The 21,484-nt window shown below is 43.8% G+C and overlaps 1 protein-coding gene across 16 annotated transcripts in view; it reads left to right on the forward strand.

Annotated features, from left to right (window-relative positions):
• LOC106562332 (pleckstrin homology domain-containing family A member 7) overlaps positions 1-21,484 on the forward strand; it is a 184,183-nt gene that overhangs the window by 106,602 nt on the left and 56,097 nt on the right. For 7 of the 16 annotated variants that reach the window (XM_045689241.1, XM_045689231.1, XM_045689235.1 and 4 more), the window contains 15 exons: positions 2,235-2,410; positions 6,459-6,908; positions 7,480-8,026; positions 9,705-9,788; positions 10,145-10,264; positions 11,556-11,633; positions 15,381-15,449; positions 16,473-16,553; positions 16,673-16,822; positions 17,019-17,120; positions 17,235-17,412; positions 17,599-17,774; positions 17,895-18,086; positions 18,163-18,277; positions 18,521-18,615. In XM_045689241.1, the coding sequence (XP_045545197.1) occupies positions 2,235-2,410; positions 6,459-6,908; positions 7,480-8,026; positions 9,705-9,788; positions 10,145-10,264; positions 11,556-11,633; positions 15,381-15,449; positions 16,473-16,553; positions 16,673-16,822; positions 17,019-17,120; positions 17,235-17,412; positions 17,599-17,774; positions 17,895-18,086; positions 18,163-18,277; positions 18,521-18,615 (2,613 nt within the window). Of the gene's footprint in view, positions 1-1,706; positions 1,727-2,234; positions 2,411-6,458; positions 6,909-7,479; positions 8,027-9,704; positions 9,789-10,144; positions 10,265-11,555; positions 11,634-15,380; positions 15,450-16,472; positions 16,554-16,672; positions 16,823-17,018; positions 17,121-17,234; positions 17,413-17,598; positions 17,775-17,894; positions 18,087-18,162; positions 18,278-18,520; positions 18,616-21,484 lie in introns of those variants that run through there. The other 9 variants (XM_045689246.1, XM_045689232.1, XM_045689233.1 and 6 more) reach the window with 9 other exon arrangements.

Genomic DNA, 21,484 nt, shown 5'->3' on the forward strand with positions numbered 1-21,484 from the left:
ACATCTAGCTATAGCAGACTGTATTTCAATGTTTCTGTTGTATTGTACAACCAGGCCAGATCATTTAGTGCCATGGAACTGGCTCATTGATGAATATGTTTTGTAATGTATTTGTTTTGTAATGTATAGGACATTTACAGTATTAGGCAAGACTGCCTTCTCGTCTTGTGTACCAGAGGCATGGAATAGTCTACAAGTTATGCCTCATCTAGACATGTTAGTGCCACTGAATGAATGAAACATTTTGATGGGAGACTCTGTTACAGAGGAGTGTAAATGCTTTTGTTTTTAGGCTGGATCATGTTGTTGTATTATATTGTTGTATATTTTAATTCTGTAATGTATTGATTGTTGCTGCCTTCTTGGTCAGTTCTCCCTTCACTCTGGTTCTCAATGGGCTTTTCCTGGTTAAATCAAAATCAATAAACATTTCGGATGTAATTCTTTTTTGATTGTTTTTTATTCGACTCATTGGCATGGTTTCTATTAGTGGAATAGGTCCTGGAAGTTAAAGTGTGATGTCTGTCTATCTGTTGATACCCCGCCCCAAAAGCTCTCTAGTTCTTAAAGTCAAGATCAGCCTGTAGATAAATCACCCAGGTTCATTACCCAATGAAAGCTTAAGACCAGACCCCCCTAATGTTATGTCAAGGGAGCCTTAAAATAGAGTCTTCAAGTCTTCCATGCTAAAGAGGGGAGAGAGCTGGGTAATAGCAGAGGTTCCTCCATTTATACTCTCCTTAAAATTACACTCTTTTTGTGAAAGAGGAACTGTGGAAAGTAAGTAGCTGTTCCAACACGAAACACCCCCACATTGTTGATGTGTGTGTAGACTGCAGAGCTGGTGAGTATGGATGTGGACCCTATGTCATGGGTCTGGGTCTGGCCTGTCCATTCAGCACTTTTCTCTGGGGGATTCAGTTGGGATCACGCTGGCACTATGCTGCTGGATAATACAGGACTCTGCAATCAAAACAGGCTTTGTTAACCCCACAGCCAAGTAAGATCACTACAGCTGATCACAAGTCACAGTACAATACTAAACAGAAACACGACATGATGGTGGATGCACTTGTTGTACGCTAAAGATACGTTTTCAGTGATTTAGAATGGATTGCTGTTTGTTTGTAAATGGAGGATGGATTCCTGGTAGACATAAAGTGATTTCCAAATGGCATCCTAGTTCCTATATGGTGCACTACTTTTGACAAGGGCCCATAGGGATCTGGTGAAAAGCAGTGCACTATATAAGGAATAGGGTGCCATTTGGGATGCATTCTGAGACTGCAAGGCTGTACCCAGACTCAGAGTTATTATACATCAGGATAGATGGAAGGATATTGTAACAGATAGTACAGGAATGTGCTACTTTGAAGAGTTGTGTAATAAGTACAGGCAAAATGATGGTCTGGGACTATGCATGGACTAGCATGCTGGGCAGTATTGGATGATACAGGTTGTATTGTAATGGGAAAGGCAGTAGAATGGTTTGGAGAGCAGAAATCTGTATAAAGGTTTTAGTTGGGCTGGAGGACTGGGCAGTGTAGTAGTTTGGGGTGGAACTGTGTTGGGAAAAGGCTGATCTGTGTTGTAATTGGACAGTAGGTTGTCAGTGGCAGCGCTGGCCCCCTATCAGGGCCGGATGGGGGAGATTAGCCTTGTGGTGGGGCGTTGGGGTGGGCAGATTTACAGTAGGGGCCAGACGTGAGGGCAGCCAGCAACCAGGGTAAGGCTAATTATGAGGTTTCTCATTGTGTTGTGCTTGTCTCACTGTGTGTTTTTGAACTGTGTATTTCTCTCGTGTGCATATGGGTGAGAGGTTGTGCTTTGTAACAATGCAATAGCTAGGCAAACTGGGTACGCTATGTTGAGTTACTTTAAGTTTGTGTGAAATTAGTTTGTGCCCAAGGGTATTAATGAGGAATTTGATGTGCATTAGGACTTGTGAAACATTTCAAATATATAGACAAAACTGACTGCTTGTCTAACTTTAAAACCATGCGTGGCGTGTTGCATGAACAGCTTTAGTGTCGAGACAATGGTGCCTCTTGCTTTTGTTATTATCTTTGTAAGTTCTGGTGATGGCTCTGAGTCCCATTGTGAGCTAATATGTTAACTTGCTCTCTCTGATTCTTCATTTGCAGAACGTACGCTTTGACCCCTCAACCCCTCCATCCCATCTTTCCCATCCTTTTTTTTGGTTCTGATGTGTCTCTTCTCTTCTCTCTCCACAGGCGAGCCACACAGGAATGCGCTCCTACATTTACAATAAGAACTCTGTGATTGGCTCGCAGGCAGAGCACGGTGGGATGAGGACGTACTTCTTCAGTGCCGACACGCAGGAGGACATGAATGGTTGGATCCGAGCCATGAACCAGGCTGCTCTCATGCAGAGTCAAGGCATCAAGAGGTTAGTCCCTCCCTTCCACCCTGCAGGCCATTCCTAGTTGTCCCCAATAGTTTCCTCTGTAGTGTCCCCAATTGTCCCCTCTGTAGTGTCCCCAATAGTCTCCTCTGTAGTTATCCCCAATAGTCTCCTCTGTAGTTATCCCCAATTGTCTCCTCTGTAGTTATCCCCAATAGTCTCCTCTGTAGTTATCCCCAATTGTCTCCTCTGTAGTTATCCCCAATAGTCTCCTCTGTAGTTATCCCCAATAGTCTCCTCTGTAGTTATCCCCAAAAGTCTCCTCAAGTTATCCCCAATAGTCTCCTCTGTAGTTATCCCCAATAGTCTCCTCTGTAGTTATCCCCAATAGTCTCCTCTGTAGTTATCCCCAATAGTCTCCTCAAGTTATCCCCAATAATCTCCTCTGTAGTTATCCCCAATAGTCTCCTCTGTAGTATCCCCAATATTCCCCAGTAAACCCAATGCCTCCTTGTCCAAACAGGGATCCACCAGTACCTCTCCCAGTAGACCTCTGCCTCCCTCTCTCTTCCTTCTCAGCACCAAAGCAAAGCACATTTTCCCCAGTCGGATCTTGATCGTGTGCCTGTAGAAACATTAGCAAAGTGCCTAACTGTTGGGGTTGTAGGTGGGAGTGTACCTGGCCTGGCCTGGCTTGGCATGGTTTTGGCATGGCATGGTTTAGCTTGGCCTGCTTGACTGGGACTCAGTGAGCAGTCATCCATGGCAGGACAGGTGTAGCACTGCTCTGATAGAGTCTACTCTCCTGTGCTGTGGGATGGATGGGGTGTTGAGTTCTGCAGCTGGCTGCTGTATGGATGAGAGCTCCATCCTGCTCCTGCTGCCAGCTGAGCATGGGCCAGTCACAGGGCACAAACACATCTGCGTCCCAAATGGCATCCTATTCCCAATATATTGCACTACTGATTAGATCCCCATGGGCCCTGGTCAAAAGTAGTGCAGTATATAGGTAATAAAGAATAGCTGTTTCAATTAAAAGGAGAAAAAGATATGGTTTGGCCAAACTGGTTACAGTTTGGTTAGATGAATGACACAGCGTGTGATGTAGAAGCAATTAAGTGTACAGTGCACATACATGATGTGGCTGATCTGGAATGGCATTCTACAGCTGAGAGGAAGGTTGGATCTGATGTTTTGGGAAACAGTACCATCTAGTGGCCAACACTGCTCAGTGCTCATTAGCAGCTCCAAGGGAAGCTATTTCTCCTGACAATCATTGTCTGAATCTACTGCTAGTGCTACATTATAATGTTATCAGGATGTCAGCATTATCATGTAGACAGATTAGACAGCAAGCTAGAACTTGGAATTTCAGTAGAGCATTAGCTAACACTCGTTTACAGTACCAGTCAAAAGTTTGTACACACCTACTCATTCAAGGGTTGTTCTTTACATCAGAACTATGAAATAACCCATAAGGAATCATGTGGTAACCAAAAAAGTTTTAAACAGTTTCTTCTAAGTAGCCACCCTTTGACTTGATGACAGCTTTACATACTCTTGGCATTCTCTCAACCAGCTTCACCTGAAATGCTTTTCCAACAGTCTTCAAGGAGTTCCTACATATGCTGATCTGCTTTTCCTTCACTCTGCGGTCCAACTCATCCCAAACCATCTCAATTGGGTTGAGGTCGGTCATCTGATGCAGCACTCCATCACTCTCCTTCTTGGTCAAATAGCCCTAACACAGCCTGAATGTGTGTTGGGTCATTGTCCTGTTGAAAAACAAATGATAGTCCCACTAAGCCCAAACCAGATGGGATGGCATATCGCTGCAGAATGCTGTGGTAGCCATGCTGGTTAAGTGTGCCTTGAATTCTAAATAAATCACAGACAGTGTCACCAGCAAAGCACCCCCACACCATCACACCTCCATGCTTCACGGTGGGAACTACACATGTGGAGACCATTCGTTCACCTACTCTGCGTCTCACAAAGACCTGGCGGTTGGAACCAAAAATCTAAAATTTGGACTCATCAGACCAAAGGACAGATTTTCACTGGTCTAATGTCCATTGCTCGTGTTTCTTGGCCCAAGCAAGTCTCTTCTTCTTATTGGTGTCCTTTAGTAGTGGTATCTTTGCAGTAATTCGACCACGAAGGCCTGATTCACACAGTCTCCTCTGAACAGTTGATGTTGAGATGTGACTGTTACTTGAACTCTGTGAAGCATTTATTGGGGCTGCAATTTCAGAATTTCTGACATTTTCCGGATTGTCTAACCTTCATGTCTTAAAGTAATGATGGATTGTCATTTCTCTTTGCTTTTTTGAACTGTTCTTGCCATAATATGGACTTGGTCTTTTACCAATAGGGCTATCTTCTGTATACCACCCCTACCTTGTCACAACACAACTGATTGGCTCAAACACATTAAGAAGGAAAGAAATTCCACAAATTAACTTTTAAGAAGGCACACCTGTTAATTGAAATGCATTCCAGGTGACTACCTTAGGAAGCTGGTTGAGAGAATGCGGGTGGCTACTTTGAAGAATCTCAAATTTGATTTGTTTAACACTTTTTTGGTTACTTCGTGGTTCCATATGTGTTATTTTATAGTTTTGATGTCTTAACTATTATTCTACAATGTAGAAAATAGTCAAAATAAAGAAAAAGCCTTGAATGAGTAGGTGTGTCCAAACTTTTGACTGGTACTGTATGTCTGATATGCTCTGAACTTTGAAACTGAGTTAACTGTCCATTGAGGACCTGCCCTGTCAATATTTGTAATGTAAAAAATGTGTGATTTGTTAGACGTGTATAGTGTTGGTCTGGGAATCAGATAAATGATATCTCAGATGAATGACTCCCTGCAGAGGGAGAGAGTCTCATACATTCATCTGTGGGACAAATGAATGATCACTAGAGCTATTACACAGAGTCATTGATGAAGAGGCTACCCCAAGCTATTTGTTTAAAGACAAAATGGCTGTCATTTCCACTCTCAAGGGGAACCCAGCCTGCCTCCTATCCAAAGAGCCTCACTTAGTTACACTCCCCTCTCCATGAAAATATGTGGGTGTTAAAAACATATTGAAAACCCCTCCCTGTAGTCTCCCTTCCCTCTTTGGAGGAACTCAGTAATGAATAAAGGACGTTTGAATGCTTTCACTAGTATCACTCAAGTGGGAAATAGCACTGAGAGTCAGAGTCAACTCAGGTTAATGGAGGTGTCCATGTACTTTACCATAATGTAGTCTACTGTATTAATATCTGAGGGAAAGGAGGAATGAATAGCATTAATATGTTGTTTTAAGACACAGAACTTAAGTATTTAATGTATTACTATAGGTCACTAAGTCCTTGACTAGCATTCAGGGAATATAAACTGAACAAAAATATAAATGCAACATGTAAAGTGTTGGTCTCATGTTTCATGTCTCATGTTTCATGAGCTGAAGTAAAATATGTTTACATCTCTGTTAGTGAGCATTTCTGTTTTGCCAAGATAATCCATCCACCTGACAGGTGTGGCATATCAAGAAGCTGATTAAACAGCATGATCATTATACAGGTGCAACTTGAGCTGGGGACAATAAAAAGGCCACTCGAAAATGTGCACATGTGTTTTGTCACACAACACAATGAGACATGTCTCAAGTTTTGAGGGAGCGTACAATTGGCATGCTGACTGCAGGAATGTCAACCAGAGCTGTTGCCAGAGAATGTTATGTTCATTTCTCTACCATAAACTGCCTCTAGGCCCACCCACGGCCGCGCTCCTTTCCAGTGATGTGAAATCCATAGAAAATTAATTAATTCATTTCAATTGTCTGATTTCTTTATATGAACTGTAACTCAGTAAAATCGTTGAAATTGTTGCATGTTGCGTTTATATTTTTGTTCGGTATATTAGCTTGTCACTAACCATATCACACTGAGCTGATTAATCATGTCAGTTGTTTCTAATGTCCAGGGGTTGGTGTGATAGAAACGCCAGGTTTGGTCATTGTCTTTAGCCTAGGTAACTGTAAAGTGCCTCTGTTATAGTCCAATATCCCTGTTGACCTCTATCGCCTCTCACCCCTCACAGAGAGGCAGTCACAGAGAGACCAGAAATGTCAGTGCAGCAGGCAGTACCACAGACCAACCACGTTAACAACAACAACACCAGTAAGAGCCACTCCCAGTCGCGTTCAGGGAGCCTCCAGCGGCCCGAGAGAGAGGAGCCTCCGGAGGGGGAGATCCGACTGAGCCAGGGGGACGAGGAGAGGTACGTGTTGGAGGCTCCTAGAAAGCTCAGCCATCCAGCCACGGAGGTAGAGGTGGACAGGCTCTCCCCAGACACTCTCCCTGGCCCCTCACACCGCAGGAATGGCCAGGCCCACACAGTCCTCGCCACGCTGCCCCCTGAGCAGAATGGGAACGTCGTGTATAAGAGGGGCTTTGTCCCACGGACAGCCACAGAGAAGCAGGTGCAGAGGAAGACAGCTCTAGCTCAGGTGGAGCACTGGGTCAAAGTACAGAAGGGAGATCCCAAGAGGTCAGTCAGAAGACCTACATTACTCATCTAATGTAATCTTTACTCTTATCCTGAGCATAATCTTAACCTTATCCTTAGCTTCAGTGATGATAAAACTAACCATCACAGGAGATTGGTGGCACCTTCATTATGGAGAAAGGGTTCGCTGTAACGGTGGGAGCGGAATGGGTGGAATGGTATCAAATACATCAAGCACATGGTTTCCATGTTTTTGATGCCATTTCCTTTTTACTGTTCCGGACATTATTATGAGCCGTTCTCCCCTTAGCAGCCTGCTGTGCTAACTTTAGCCTCAGCCCATGCCCCTATATCAAACATTCAATTGACATACTGTATTATAACAAACTTTTTATAAATGTCTCCCCCTGGTGGCGATTGTGAATGTCTCAGCTCTGAACTGCTTTTTCACTGTAACATTTGTTGGAATAAAGTGGTCATGCCTGAATGGCTGTTGATACTTTACTTAAATGCACTTTAGTTTCAACTCAGTATTGATGCTCATTTATGTACCTGGTGAAGTAAGTAGACTGCACAGTTTATAAAAGGCTCTATTCCTCTTTCCTAACCTTAGCAACACACCCACTACTGAGTACGCCCTCCCCCTCCCTCGGCGGACCCCTCCCCTGCAGCCTAAGGCCGTGGTAGTAGAGGCCTACCAGACATTGCCAAAGACCCCCAGACTCCCGTCTGGCGGGAGCTCCCCTTCGGCGCCCCGCAACCTGCCCAGCGACTACAAATATGCCCATGACCGGCTCAGCCACTTCCGCATGTCCACCGATGAGCGCATGGCCACCAAGGAGGGCATGGTATGGCAGCTGTATGAGTGGCAGCAGCGCCAGCAGTTCCGCCACGGCAGCCCCACGGCGCCCATCTACACCGGGCCAGACTTCCTGGACACGGCCTCCTTCAGGGTCACTGTGGAGATGCCTCGCTCCATCTCTGTGCCCCCTTCCCCCTGTGAAGTACCCCCATCTATCCCCACCTTCAAACCACTGTCCCCCCACAGACCACACACCCCCTCAGACAGGGTGACGGTCAAGCCGCTGGATGAGGTGCCACCTGGGGAGTCCCCCACCGGCTCCAGTTCTCCTAGACGGGTGTTTTCTCAGCTCTCTAAGGTAGGACTCTGACCCACTGGGGTTTAAAGGGTTAAAGAGGCTGGTTTACCAGCCTGGGACTGGCACAAGACTACATGTTTCACAGCTAAGGAACGTTCATCTTTCATAAAAGGGTTTAATTCTCACAGTTACTGAGGTCATATTGTTTGTAGTGAATTTCCATTTCATCTCTGTCTTAGAGGAATAATAACTTTCACACGTTAACCGTTAGAGAAAGGGCCAACCATGGGAAGATGAGCATGAGAAGTAGCCCTGCTGTAATTTCCCGGCATCTTCACTTTGATGCCGGTCACAAGCTCCGAAGGATTCACACAGTCCACACCCAGGCCCTCTACACAGGTGGTAGGGTGTGTGTGTGAGTGGGAGCCTCCCCATCACCCATTCCTCCCATCTCCCAGCCCGGCCCAGGCTCCAGGCTCAGACACACACCAGCCTGTGTGGCCGTGTGTGTGTGAGTGTGTGACCTCCTGTGACAAGGCACTGTCCTGCGTCATCCTCATCCTGTGCCGTCTCCCTGCCGGTTGCCACACCCCCCACATGTGAGGCTGTCTTTACAAGGCTGCACCACACCAGCCTCCACGCAGCCCTCATCGCAAGCCCACTGTCCTCACACCAAGTAAACAGAATGTCCCAGCCTCTGTTTCCTCATCATTCACCCATAACGCCAAGTCACTAATTATGTCTCTCAAATAGAACCCTGCCGCTCCGCTCGCTTACAGAATAATCATAAACACTCAAAGAGGAAAAGTATTTTTTTAATGAGCCACAGTGTATGTGTGAGATCATCCAAGAAAGCAATGGTTTATGGGTACTACATTTAGTCTGCAGATGAACTTTGTTTTGGTGGATCCAGCATCTTTTACACTGGTGATGTCTTTTTGGCTTGAGTGTGTATTTCAGAGCTGTGTTCCATGTACCTCTATGGAATATCACACAAGTGTATGTGTCTGTGTGTTTGTGTGTGTGTGTGTGTGTGTGTGTGTGTGTGTGTGTGTGTGTGTGTGTGTGTGTGTGTGTGTGTGTGTGTGTGTGTGTGTGTTTTATTAGCGGCTAATTCTATTTGCCCAGGGCCTCTCAGCACCCTGTAAACATCTCCGCTGTATCTCAACCATCAGCAACGGTCTCTTTCTTCTGATCTTACATTTAAATTAAAAACCTATTATACAGCAAAAAAAGATTGGCTTGGGAATCTCTGAGGGAATGGCTCACAGTGCTTCTCTCGCTGGTAGCAAACAAATGTTATTTTAAGAAGGCAGGTTGGGGATAATTTATGTGTAGTTAATTCAATCTCTTGTTGTTTGTGTCCTTTTACGGTTCTGTGATGGCTCTAGCCAAGGAATTCTGTGTGTTAAGCAGAAATGTCAAACCTTCCAAACCCTGTAGCAACTTAAACTGGGGGCACACTTTATTTCAAATAAGAGGAGGAAGGATGGAAATAAATTCATGGATAGAAGAAAAAATATGCTGTGTGCACAAATGAGTTTGTAAAGTTCCCTTTAAGTTTGGGGTGCTACATATCAGAATGCCCAGTAGCGGGGACAGAAAGCCAGGAACAATCTGAACCACATTGCAGGCATATTCATCCTTGTAAATGTTCATTTATGATTTGCCATTCTGTTTGATCTGTGAAATGGGATATGTAGCCTAATAACTTGTTAATGTCTTTGTTTTCCCACAGACTAGTCAGCTGGAGAGACGGTCAATGCCAGCCATGGGCTACATCACACACACAGTCAGCGCACCAAGCTTGCATGGGAAAACGGTACAGCTTCTGTCTTGTTCGTTTATCTTCATCACACACCCAGTTTAAACTATTCTCTGCTTTATATTAGGACTATTAAAGATTAATGCTGAAGGGAACTTCGATGTAATACATTTCAGACAGAAAGCGGCACCATTTTCAGCTGGTGGATTCAGTGGTGTTCTGCTCTGAAGGGCCTTGTGTGGGTAGCGGGGAGAGAGGAGCAGGTATTGTGGTAGGATGCTTAGGCCCACAGCTCTCTGGGGCCTGAAGAGCTGAGCCCTCGCTGCTGCCGCCCTGGTGGCCAGGTGTTGAAGTGCTCTCTCTCTGTCCCTCCCTCTCTTCCTCTCCCTGGCCTGGGCCTGACCCTACTGCAGCCGGAGGAGCTGACCCTGCTGCTCATTCAGCTCAGGAGTCACCAGGCCAAGATGGCTGGTGTCCACGGCGACGCCCTCCACCACCTACATCACAACGGCCTCCTAGGCCCCAGCCTGCAGGTCAGGCCCCCCCGTATCCTCCCCCCTGCAGCCGCCCTGCCCTGCAGCCCCACTCCAGTGATTCGTGGATCCCCAGCCCCCAGCCAAATCCCCATCACCCGCAGTCTGTCTCTGCTAGTGTTTTGGTCCCAGCTCCATCATTCATTGGACTGTGTGGTGTGTTGGTCGTGTCTTGTTGTGCTAGTGGCTTAGGTGCTCCCCTGTTAGCATGGGCTGTCTGCAGCTATAGATACACCAGCCTGTGGCCTCACTTATCTGTCGGCATAATGTACCACTCCGTTGAGCCTTATAGAGACGTGTTTCATTTGATTTGTTAAAAAACAAACATGTTGCTCCCAAGCTTCATATCAAGCATGTTGCCTGTTGACTATGCACCATGCCTGCCTTCACGTACATATACTGTAGCCTTATCTTCTGTTGTTTGAGGTCTTTGCAAACCTGGATAACTACAATGAGAAATGTATTTTCTTACACATTTCCCCTCTAAGTCCTGGTTGTGCAGAACTGTGTGTATCTGAGAAGTCATTCTTATTAGTGTAAAGTGATCCTGGGTATACAGGCTGGTTCAGTAGTGTGTCTCCCTAGAGCAGGGGTAGGCAACTAGATTCAGCCGCGGGATGATTTTTGTTGGAGCGAATGGTCAGGGAGGCTGGAACGTCTGTTTTTTTAATTTGTGGGAATACTTGGGAACAGATTTCCTAAATTAAACTGAATTCCTGGTGATTTTACAGTCTTTTTTTGACCAAAAAATGAAATACAATAAAAAAAGAAGATGCCTGTTGCTGACCCCTGCCCTAGAAGAGCCAGTCCAAACACACTGCTCTGTTCTCAGACCTGCACACCACAGTGAAGCTGTAAACGTGCTCAATGACAACCATGCTCAGTCTCTCTCCATCAACGCTTATGTTCTCTTCATCCTCATGTAGACGTAATTTACCCATGCCAGAGATTTGGTGGCGAACTGAATTATAAGCAGTATACTGCCCTATGAAATGCTTAAGCTATTTTTGTAAGCATCCCTAAACTATTTAGATAGCAGCCCTACACTACAATCTAGTTTGGTGTAAATTCTCATAATATAACTGAATCAATCTGCCTGATTTTTCTGTCCTATTTTGCCTCACTAATATTCATTTGACTGTGGTGATATGATCTCTCCAATGAGAATGAATTAGAGATATAGAGTTGTGCTGTAACAGAGCCTGACTAGTCTTCCTATACTATAGTCTCCTAGCATCCTTTGCAGCTTTCCGTCTTGTGATCTGTCTCTCCACTCCTCATTGTCTGTCAGGCAGATGATACTTACATGCAACTGAAGAAGGACCTGGATTATCTAGATCTGAAGGTGGGCCCCAAGAAAAAAGATAATGTAAATGATGATTCATCTCTCTTCCTCCTCTCTCCTCTGTAGCCTGCATCCTGCTCTTCCTTCCACTGTCTACAGTATCAGTCTCTTCCTCATTCACACAGCTCCTTCTGCTGCTCTCTCCTCTTCTTTCTGACCTCGTTCCTCAGGGCTGTGTGGTTTAGGTTGATGTTGGAATTTAAACTGTCTTCTGTGTGTTTTAACCACTGTTGTTTTTGTTACTAATGCTCTGTATACTGAGAATAATGCTATGCTGCATTCATCTGTGTGTCTTTACTATCAATTCAGCAAAGAAAACAACTTGAGTGCAATATGACCTCATACATAAAATGATATGATTATTGGCTACAGTATAAATTATACCATTTTCTATATTGTGTCAAAGCTAGCTATTCTTGCAATTGGATAAAAGTACATTGGGAATAGTACATGTTCTCCCTGAAAACATGGGGTCAAAATATCAAACCTCCACTGATGGGAACTGAAGATTCAAGCAGCACAGTACTACATGTCAAAAAATACATTTTGCATCATGTAAATTTCACTTCCCATCAGGCAGTGCTGCTAAAAGAGACCTACAATGGGCGCGTTCGACATTGCAGCCGACATTAACGGCGAGTCGAGATTGACTGATCTACAAATCACCTTGCATCCTACAGTAAATAACTACACAATATTATTTGTAGATCAGTCAGTCAGTCACAATTTAACCATGATACATCACGGATTTGATGCACTCGAACCCGGAAAATATTGCTGCTGTGCGGCTTCATATACACAACCAGTCAAAAATTTTAGAACACCTACTCATTCAATGGTTTTTCTTTATTTTGACTATTTTCTACATTGTGGAATAATAGTGAAGACATCAAAACTATGAAATAACACATATGGAACCATGTAGTAACCAAAAAAGTATTAAACAAATCAAAATGTATTTTATATTTGAGATTCTTCCAATAGCCATCATTTGCCTTGATGACAGCCTTGCACACGCTTGGCATTCTCTCAACCAGCTTCATGAGGTAGTCACCTGGAATGTATTTCAATTAACAGGTGTGCCTTCTTAAAAGTCCATTTGTGGAATTTATTTATGCGTTAGAGCCAGTCAGTTGTGTTGTGACAAGGTAGGGGGGACAAACAGAAGATAGCCCTATTTAGTAAAATACCAAGTCCATATTATGGCAAGAACAGCTCAAATAAGCGAAGAGAAACGACAGTACATCATTACTTTAAGACATGAAGGTTAGTCAACCTGACAATTTCAAGAACTTTGAAGGTTTCTTGAAGTGCAGTCGCAAAAACCATCAAGCACTATGATGAAACTGGCTCTCATGAGGACCGCCACAGGAATGGAAGACCCAGAGTTACCTCGGCTGCAGAGGATAAGTTCATTAGAGTTACCAGCCTCAGAAATTCCAGCCCAAATAAATGCTTCACAGAGTTCAAGTAACAGACACATCTCAACATCAACTGTTCAGAGGAGACTGTGTGAATCAGGCCTTCATGGTCAAATTGCTACAAAGAAACCACTACTAAAAGACACCAATAAGAGAAGAGACTTGCTTGGGCCAAGAAACACTAGCAATGGACATTAGACCGGTGGAAATCTGTCCTTTGGTCTGGAGTCCAGTGTCTAGATTTTTGGTTCCAACCGCTGTGTCTTTGTGAGACACGGTGTGGGTGAACGGATGATCTCCGCATGTATATTTCACACCGTAAAGCGTGTTATGTTAGGAGGTGTTATGGTGTGGGGGTACTTTGCTGGTGACACTGTCTGTGATTTATTTAGAATTCAAGGCACATTTAACCAGCATGGCTACCACAGCATTCTGCAGCGATATACCATCCCATCTGGTTTGGGCTTAGTGGGACTATCATTTGTTTTTTCAACAGGACAATGACCTCCAGGCTGTGTAAGGGTTATTTTAATAAGAAGGAGAGTGATGGAGTGCTGCATCAGATGACCTGGCCTCCACAATCACCCGAGCTCAACCAAATTGAGATGGTTTGGGATGAGTCAGACTGCAGAGTAAAGGAAAAGCAGCCAACAAGTGCTCAGCATATGTGGGGACTCCTTCAAGACTGTTGGAAAAGCATTCCAGGTGAAGCTGGTTGAGAGAATGCCAAGAGTGTGCAAAGCTGTCATCAAGGCAAAGGGTGGCTATTTGAATAATCTCAAACAAATCAAAATATATTTATATTTAACACTTTTGGTTACCACATGATTCCATATGTGTTATTAGTTTAGTTTGATGTCTTCACTATTATTCTACAATGTAGAAAATAGTAAAAAATTAAGAAAAACCCTTGAATGTGTAGGTGTTCTAAAACTTTTTACTGGTAGTGTAAGTCTAATGCCAGCTTCAGCAGAATGACGTTGTGTGTTGTAATGATTCTACATTCTGCTATCAGAAATTCTCATCCATTAACAACAGTACAAAGCATCTGATCCTCCTGAAGTGATTTGTATGTATAACACCACAAACCTTAACTAACCTTCTGTTTCTTGGAGTGGGGAGTTCTATTATCGATGTAACACCTTTCTATTTCCTGTTTTAAAACAGATCAAAAGTATTGACCCGTTGATCGTTATGGTACACAGTGTGTTAGAAAACACACCTCCGGGTTTTGGGTCCAGTTGGAATGTAAGGATGGTGTGCATACAAAGAGTGAGACCATTCCACTGCTTCTCCTAATAGAATGTGTGTAATGCACTCCTCACCTACCCGTGTTTAATGTGATGAGGGGCCATGTTAGAAGAGAGACCCACCTGTGACTGTAGTGCATAGCTTGGCCTGCTGGGTACTGTAGTCCATCATGGTGATGCGGTGTCAGTGTGTGCTGCCTGACTGATGTGGACTCTGTCTCTGCTCTCTGTGAGAGGGAGTCCCATTGCATGCAGTTAAACCCTGGATTGCACTTTGTTTCACAGCCTTTCTTTTCCTTTTGTTTGGCTTGTAAGCACTAAAGAGACGACCCAAGGGTGCTCTTTGAGAAACGTCCGTACTGATGATCATTTAACAGAATCAGAGCTATAAGGTCAGATACGTAACCTGTGCTTTGGTTATAATTGTAAACACACCTACATCTCTATGCTCTTTGAAATGGATCAGCAGAAATCATTAGCTCTGTTTGGGTATTAAGTCAATTGAAATCTCTTAGCGAAAGAAACTGAAGACACTTAGCGAAAGACACTGAAATATATCTCATATTTCTATCAATTCTAACTGGGCCAGTTCACTGACGTCTCTGAGATATGTATTTGGCAGGTCTGATTTATCGCTGTAACAGAGAGGATCTGAAGGAGGTGCCATATTTCCTGATAGTTCCTCCCTTTCTCTTGGTTCATAAAGAGGACACGGTCGTTAACTAAACCCACTGACACACTGCCAGGAAAAAGCAGCTTTGTGGTTCTTCGTCGTGGCCTCTCTCTTAAATGCACAGATGCTGTTTTTGACCATAAATATATTTGCACAGCTTTTAAAGCAGTCATATTGCATTTACTTGTGCATACTACTACCCAAGTCTTTTTTTGTTGAATCATTTTTGCATAACTGTTCTACATTGTGGTTTCTGCAATCCCAATGTCCTTAGCAAGGTCTCATGCTGTTGCTTGATAATTGCTGTAATGTTGTTGTTCAGTGTTATCTATTGAATGTTGGTTTTAATATTTAGGCTAGTTGAACTTTTTTTTGCAACTATTACTGGGAGAAGTAAGGTTGTATTTGTGCCTTTGGGGCATTGCAGGTTACAGGGCGTGAAACTCTAAAAGACAGACCATCGAGACCTGTTAAGATAGCAGAGAGCGATGTTGATGTAAGTATACTGTCCCCTAACCGCACCTTGTCTGATAAACACCCAGTTTATTCATCTCTCTCCTTTTCTTCAACGTCTATCGTTTTTCACATCTTACAAGCCACTACAGAGACAGTGAACTGAGGATTTGAGAAGTTGGTATTCTGTAGTTGTGGTAAACAGAGGGTGTGTAGAGAGGGAGGGAATGGAGCAGAGCGAAGATGCAGCACTGTGGGGACAGACAGCTTCACTGTTAAAGCCTGAGACTATCCACGAGGGGTTTTATTTACAGCTCTCAATTTAAAAGGAAAAATACAATTAATGGGATTTTAGACGTAAAGCTCTTACATTTTTCAGTTTGATTTCTGTCATCCGGCCTTTTTAGTTCTTTGTTTGCTCAGAATGGAGGTAAATAAGGTGGATGTCTTGGCTTTTCATCATTAGCATTGTTCCAGTTTAACAATTGGTGAATTTGTTTGAACAATGAATATTTCATGCAATTAAAACAACAATATACAGCTGTGAAATAAAAAACAGCTTAATTATTAATTGAACAGAATGATAAATAGAACTCAAGAATAAACACTCAGTGTGTGAGAAAGATTGTAAACTAGGCAGTCTTATTTTGTTTTCAGAAACATATAACCCATTTCTGCGGGGAAACAAATATGCCAGTCTCAATAAGCACTGTTCTCTTGAAAAGTGAATTTCAAAATATGGATTTTTGATTATGATTACTTATAATGGGCATTACCATTCCCCACAAGCAGACAGTATAAAGCTGTATTTCTTTATTTTCACACAGAGAAGATGAAAAGAGGTCCTCAGGGCATTTCAAAGAGATGGGTCTTATTGACATATTTCCAGACAGAGCAGACTACAGTAGACTATCAATTCATTCTGCTGGGCACTGTGGTTTGAATAGTGTTTACCAGAAGCTGCTGGGCTGGGCAGAGGGCCCCTGTTCTAGCCATAGACCTAGTCTTCTTAATAGACCTTATCAATCTCTGTTCTCTGTGCTGCCTGCTGCTGTTCCCTGTGCAGGTGAAGTTAAGTCGACTGTGTGAACAAGACAAGATCCTTCAGGAGCTGGAAACAACGATACGCACGCTCAAGGAAGACAAGGTATTGGGTTTTGTTTGTTTGTGTGTGTGTGTGTGCCTGGGTATGTATACGTGTGTATTAGCTCCCCCATATGGTCAGGTCGTGAATACCCCATGCCCTCGTGGTGTCCTGTCCTACAGGACAAGTTGGAGTCCGTGCTGGACGTGTCCCACCAGCAGATGGAGCAGTACCGGGACCAGCCGGCCCACCAGGAGAAGATATCCTACCAGCAGAGACTACTGCAGGAGGACGTGGTGCACATCAGAGCTGAGATCTCTCAGGTGTCCACGGTAAGGCCTGCTCAGTCTGACCTAACACAGCCTGGCTCACTGGTGTGACTGACCACAGTCAGCCCCATTGACTGACCACACAACCTCCCTCTCTGTCTTTCTCACTCTCTTACTCTCTATCTCGCGCCCTCTCTTTCTCTCTCTCGCTCTCTCTCTATTACTCTCTCTTTCTCTACGTCTCTCTTGCTCCATGCAGGAGATGGAGAATGTGTGGAACGAGTACAGCAGCCTGGAGAGAGATGTAGACTGGTTGAGGACAGCTCTGGAGGGCCAGATGAACCGCAGTGGTCTCTCTCAGGTCAGGACCGCACCACAACCACACCACTGCAAACACATACAGATTCCCAGAGGGATGGGAACAACGTCTGTAGTGTTTGTGTTCATGGTTGTGTGTGTGTTTGTCTATGAGCAGAAGGAGATGTGCCAGATCAAGAGGGAGTTGTGGAGGATTGAAGATGTAATAGCAGGCCTCAGCTCCAGCAAAGCCAACTACCAAGTCACCATCTCCTCTGTGACCAACCCAGGTGAGAGGAGTGCTGTGGCTCTGCCTCCGCTTGCCTCTACTAACACACACTGGAGCTCAGGACGAGGTAGAGAGAGAAATGGACGCTACTTGTCATGTGCTTATATATTTACAGGTGACAAAATGGATGAGTTGATTATGGTCTGTATATGTATTTGGCTTTTGTGGGTGGAGTGTTGTTATCTTGTGTAATTTTAACGTGTATGTTGTGTGTGTTGGGGGGTGTTTTACGTTTGTGTTTTTGTGCCTCCAGAGAGAAAACTTGTGCCTTCCGTGTCACCGTCGTCAGTGCCTTCTCTGTCTGCCAGTCCCTCCCTGGGAGAGATGAGACTGGCCCAGCAGCACAGCCCCCACCTCAGCCCCACAACCCCCACCCCCACCTCCACCCAGCACACCACCGCAGCCCTCGCCATGTCTGTGCCAAAATGTGTGAGTGGCCCCCGCTCCTCTCCCACTCGGAGGACATAGTGTTGAATGTTATCCTATCTGATAGTAAATGTGATTGAATATGATGGTAAAGGCTATGCTGGTTGGTTGTTTTCTCTGCAGGCAGATGAGGGCGCCCCTCCCCGACCACCACTACCTCAGCTATACAGTCCTGAGGACCACGCCCCGGCCGTGCCTCCGCTGCCCAGGGAGACCAGTGTCATCAGACACACGTCTGTACGAGGCCTCAAACGACAGTCTGACGAACGCAAGCGGGACAGGGAGATCGGCCAATTCACCAACGGAGACAACAAGGTGTGTGTTTGGAGAGGGCTATGGAGCCGTGTGTCTGTGTCTGTGTGATACTGATCTCTGTCTCTGTGGGCGTCAGGTGGAGCTGCGCACCTTCCTGAGTGAACCTGAGCTTCTGGGAGTGGGAGGGTCTGGTCACATGAGGATGGGGGCCTTGGGGCATGATGGTGGCTACCAGACCCTACCAAGCAGAGGTAAGTAGCTCTAGGTCCAACACATGTAATGCACCTTGATGTAATGTAGAATAACATATTTGTTTCTTTGAAGAGTGTCTTCCTCTTCAGAATAAGCAAACAGCTTGGAAGGCTAAACAGCTTGTTTTTCTATAGTGTTCACACCAGCAGCAAATATGTGCTTTGCAATGTACCCACTGAACATGTTTTGGCTCTTGTGCTCACTTGGGGGTTGTGTTTTCATATTTGCTGTCTTTCTCTCAGGGCCGGCTGGCTCCTCATCCAGGCTAAATCAGTCCACAAACATCTCCTCATATGTTACCCTCAGAAGAGGAGCTTCAGCCGCCTCAGGCCTGAAGGTAAGACTCCAACTATTTCTGACTGACTAGGAGTCAAGAGAGTAGGTGGAGAGGCAGCACAAATATTGTTTGTAAATCCTGTCATGGCTTTTACTTTTGTGGAGCTGACACAAGCTGACTTGATTAGATGCAGCATCTAGTACAAAACGCTGAGTACATAGAAAAAACGAGGTCATTTTCCATGAAGAAAACTTTTGAATTATTTCAACTGGCCAACATTATTGTTATAATAATCGAACAAGTTTAGAAATGTAAATTGCTATTGTTGAGAAATGTAGGCTAGTGTAGTAGTATAAGTCGATACTGTATTACAGTAGTGGGATAATAGCCGCTAGTGGTATAGTAACAGTAGAATTATTGACTGTAGTAGTAGTAGTAGTAGTAGTATGGTGTTGCTGAAGCAAGGAAGACAAATAACTCTAAGTCAGAAGTAGGTTAAATATTTAGAGTGGTCTTGTGAAGCAGGTCACTCTGGTAAGTCAGAAGTATGTATATCAAATAACTAGAGTGTTCTTGCAGAAGCAAGTCACACTAAATAGTCATTTTCATTCATAGAATGTGCTCCCCTACTTCTATAATTTGACATTTCTGAAAGTTCCACGGCAGTTAATTCAACAGTGTGAAGTTAGCTTAATTAAGGTAGGTGATGCGGTTACTAAAACAGCTGTAGCTCTTGATTGGTATAAGTTATTCCTGTTTTGATTTCCGATTTGAATAGCCGAGAAGTAGACTAAGATTTCGTACGCTCTAAATTGTTGTCCAAGTCAAAACAGCAGCTGTTTCAAAACATTGAGAGAAAAAGCAGTTGATGCGGTTACTAAAGCAGATGTATCGTTTGATTGGTCGAATATATTTCTGTTCTGGTTTCAGATTTAAATAGCAGAGACGCAGACTAAGATTTCCTTCTCTAAGTTTTTGTCTAAATTGTTTGGAAAGTCACATTGTTTACAGTGACTAGAATGTTGGAAGTCTGGGAGTTTTTAATTTTTAACAATGAGAGCTTTAGAATGTTGAAGAAATCCCATTGAAGTGGATGACTTTTTGGGGGGAAGGACAAAAAGCTTAATAGTTTAAAAAGGATACATTTCATCAAAAAGCTGTATAAAAGAACACTATTCCAGACCGGTATGCATGTTTTAAATTTTGAATGGGGTTTCTAGCTTAATCTCGGCCTGCACTCCCAGACACTGAATTCTCGGTTCATGATGCGACATTAAAGAGGTTCTCCTGTACTTGTGAACACTTTTTTAGCCAGTAGATCTGAAAGCTGCGCTCACAAGTCAAAAGTGGTCCCCGAAAATTGCGTAATACGTCACATACACTATATATCTATGGAGATTGCACACAGCCATGCAATCTCCATAGACAAACATTGGCAGTAGAATGGTCTTACTGAAGAGCTCAGTGACTTTCAACATGAGACCGTCATAGGATGCCACCTTTCCAACAAGTCAGTTCGTCAAAGTTCTGACCTGCTAGAGCTGCCCCGTTCAACTGTAAGTGATCTTATTGTGAAAGTTTGAATGCTGCATGAAACATTGTGTTCCAAAGAAAAAATCAAAAATAAGTTAGGTCATTATTTAAAGTGTGACTTCTAAGCAAGTCACATTAAAGAGCAACTGCACCTAAAAAGCAACTTTTCATTTAGAAAAAAGCCTATGTGGCCTAAATATGAGTCAGAAGCATTTATTCTACTGTAAAAATGTATTACAAAGTGTAAATATAATACTTTTGGTCATAAAGTGAGTCTCGCCCAAAACTGAGTTTTGCACCTGAGTATGTCACAACGTAAATGAAGGTTGGTTTTATTTAAGTCCTGTCCACATGCTCACAGCTGGCAGCACACAAGTACTAATCAGTTCCGAGTGCAGCTGCACACGACCCGATCGTAATGCCCTTGGTAAATGGGGTTTGACTTTGCAGATTGCTATGGGACAGTATGTAAACATTCCAATAGCTCAATGACTTAAAAATCTCAAAACACTATAAATTGGAGAAATTCATATACAACTATTAAAAGCTAACATAAAAATATTGTCTAATTTACGTTGTAGTTTATTGACGGTACCTAACTAGACGGGAGATGGGCTATCCAAAGTCAAACCAACTTTGTCACAGTCGCACACCAGCCAGATAAAGCTAATTGGCGAAGAATTTGACTCTTCCCACCTGCGAACACACACACACAAAACACCCACATCAAACTACACCCCGAAATCAAGTCACGTTTGAATTCGGTCATGGCCGCTAGCATTTCTTAATGAACCAAATCTTAAACGAGGCCAAATCAGGAATTTCAGCCACCTTTTAAATAACCTATCATCTACAACTTGAGGTGGTGCAAGATAGCCTATGCAATGCTAATGAACTACTGGTTTAAAGACATGCTACGGAACTTTGGCGACTACTAAGTATTTTTAAACCTCCCGCTTTGGGCTTGATGTGTCAATATGTAGATCATAAACGCATAATATGAGCAGAATTACTGTCTTAGTTCAATTAGCCACGAAATCCCGAGTTTGAAAGCAAAATAAATTCTGGAAGCTGCACTGCTACATTTTACCTACATTGTTCCCCACATGCACATATCTACATGACCAAAAGTATGTGGACACTTGTCAAACATCTCATTCCAAAATCATTGGCATTAATATGAAGTTTGTCCCATTTTTGCTGCTGTAACAGCCACACAACTTCTGGGAAGACTTTCCACTAAATGTTGGAACATTGCTGTGGGGACTTGCTTCCATTCAGCCACAAGAGCATTAGTGAGGTCGGGCACTGATGTTGGGCGGTGTTCGATGGGGTTGAGGTCAGGGCTCTGTGCAGGCCAGTCAAGTTCTTCCACACCGATCTCAACAAACCATTT

Source organism: Salmo salar, chromosome ssa11 (genome assembly GCF_905237065.1).
Source record: "Salmo salar chromosome ssa11, Ssal_v3.1, whole genome shotgun sequence".
Lineage (NCBI taxonomy): Eukaryota > Metazoa > Chordata > Actinopteri > Salmoniformes > Salmonidae > Salmo > Salmo salar.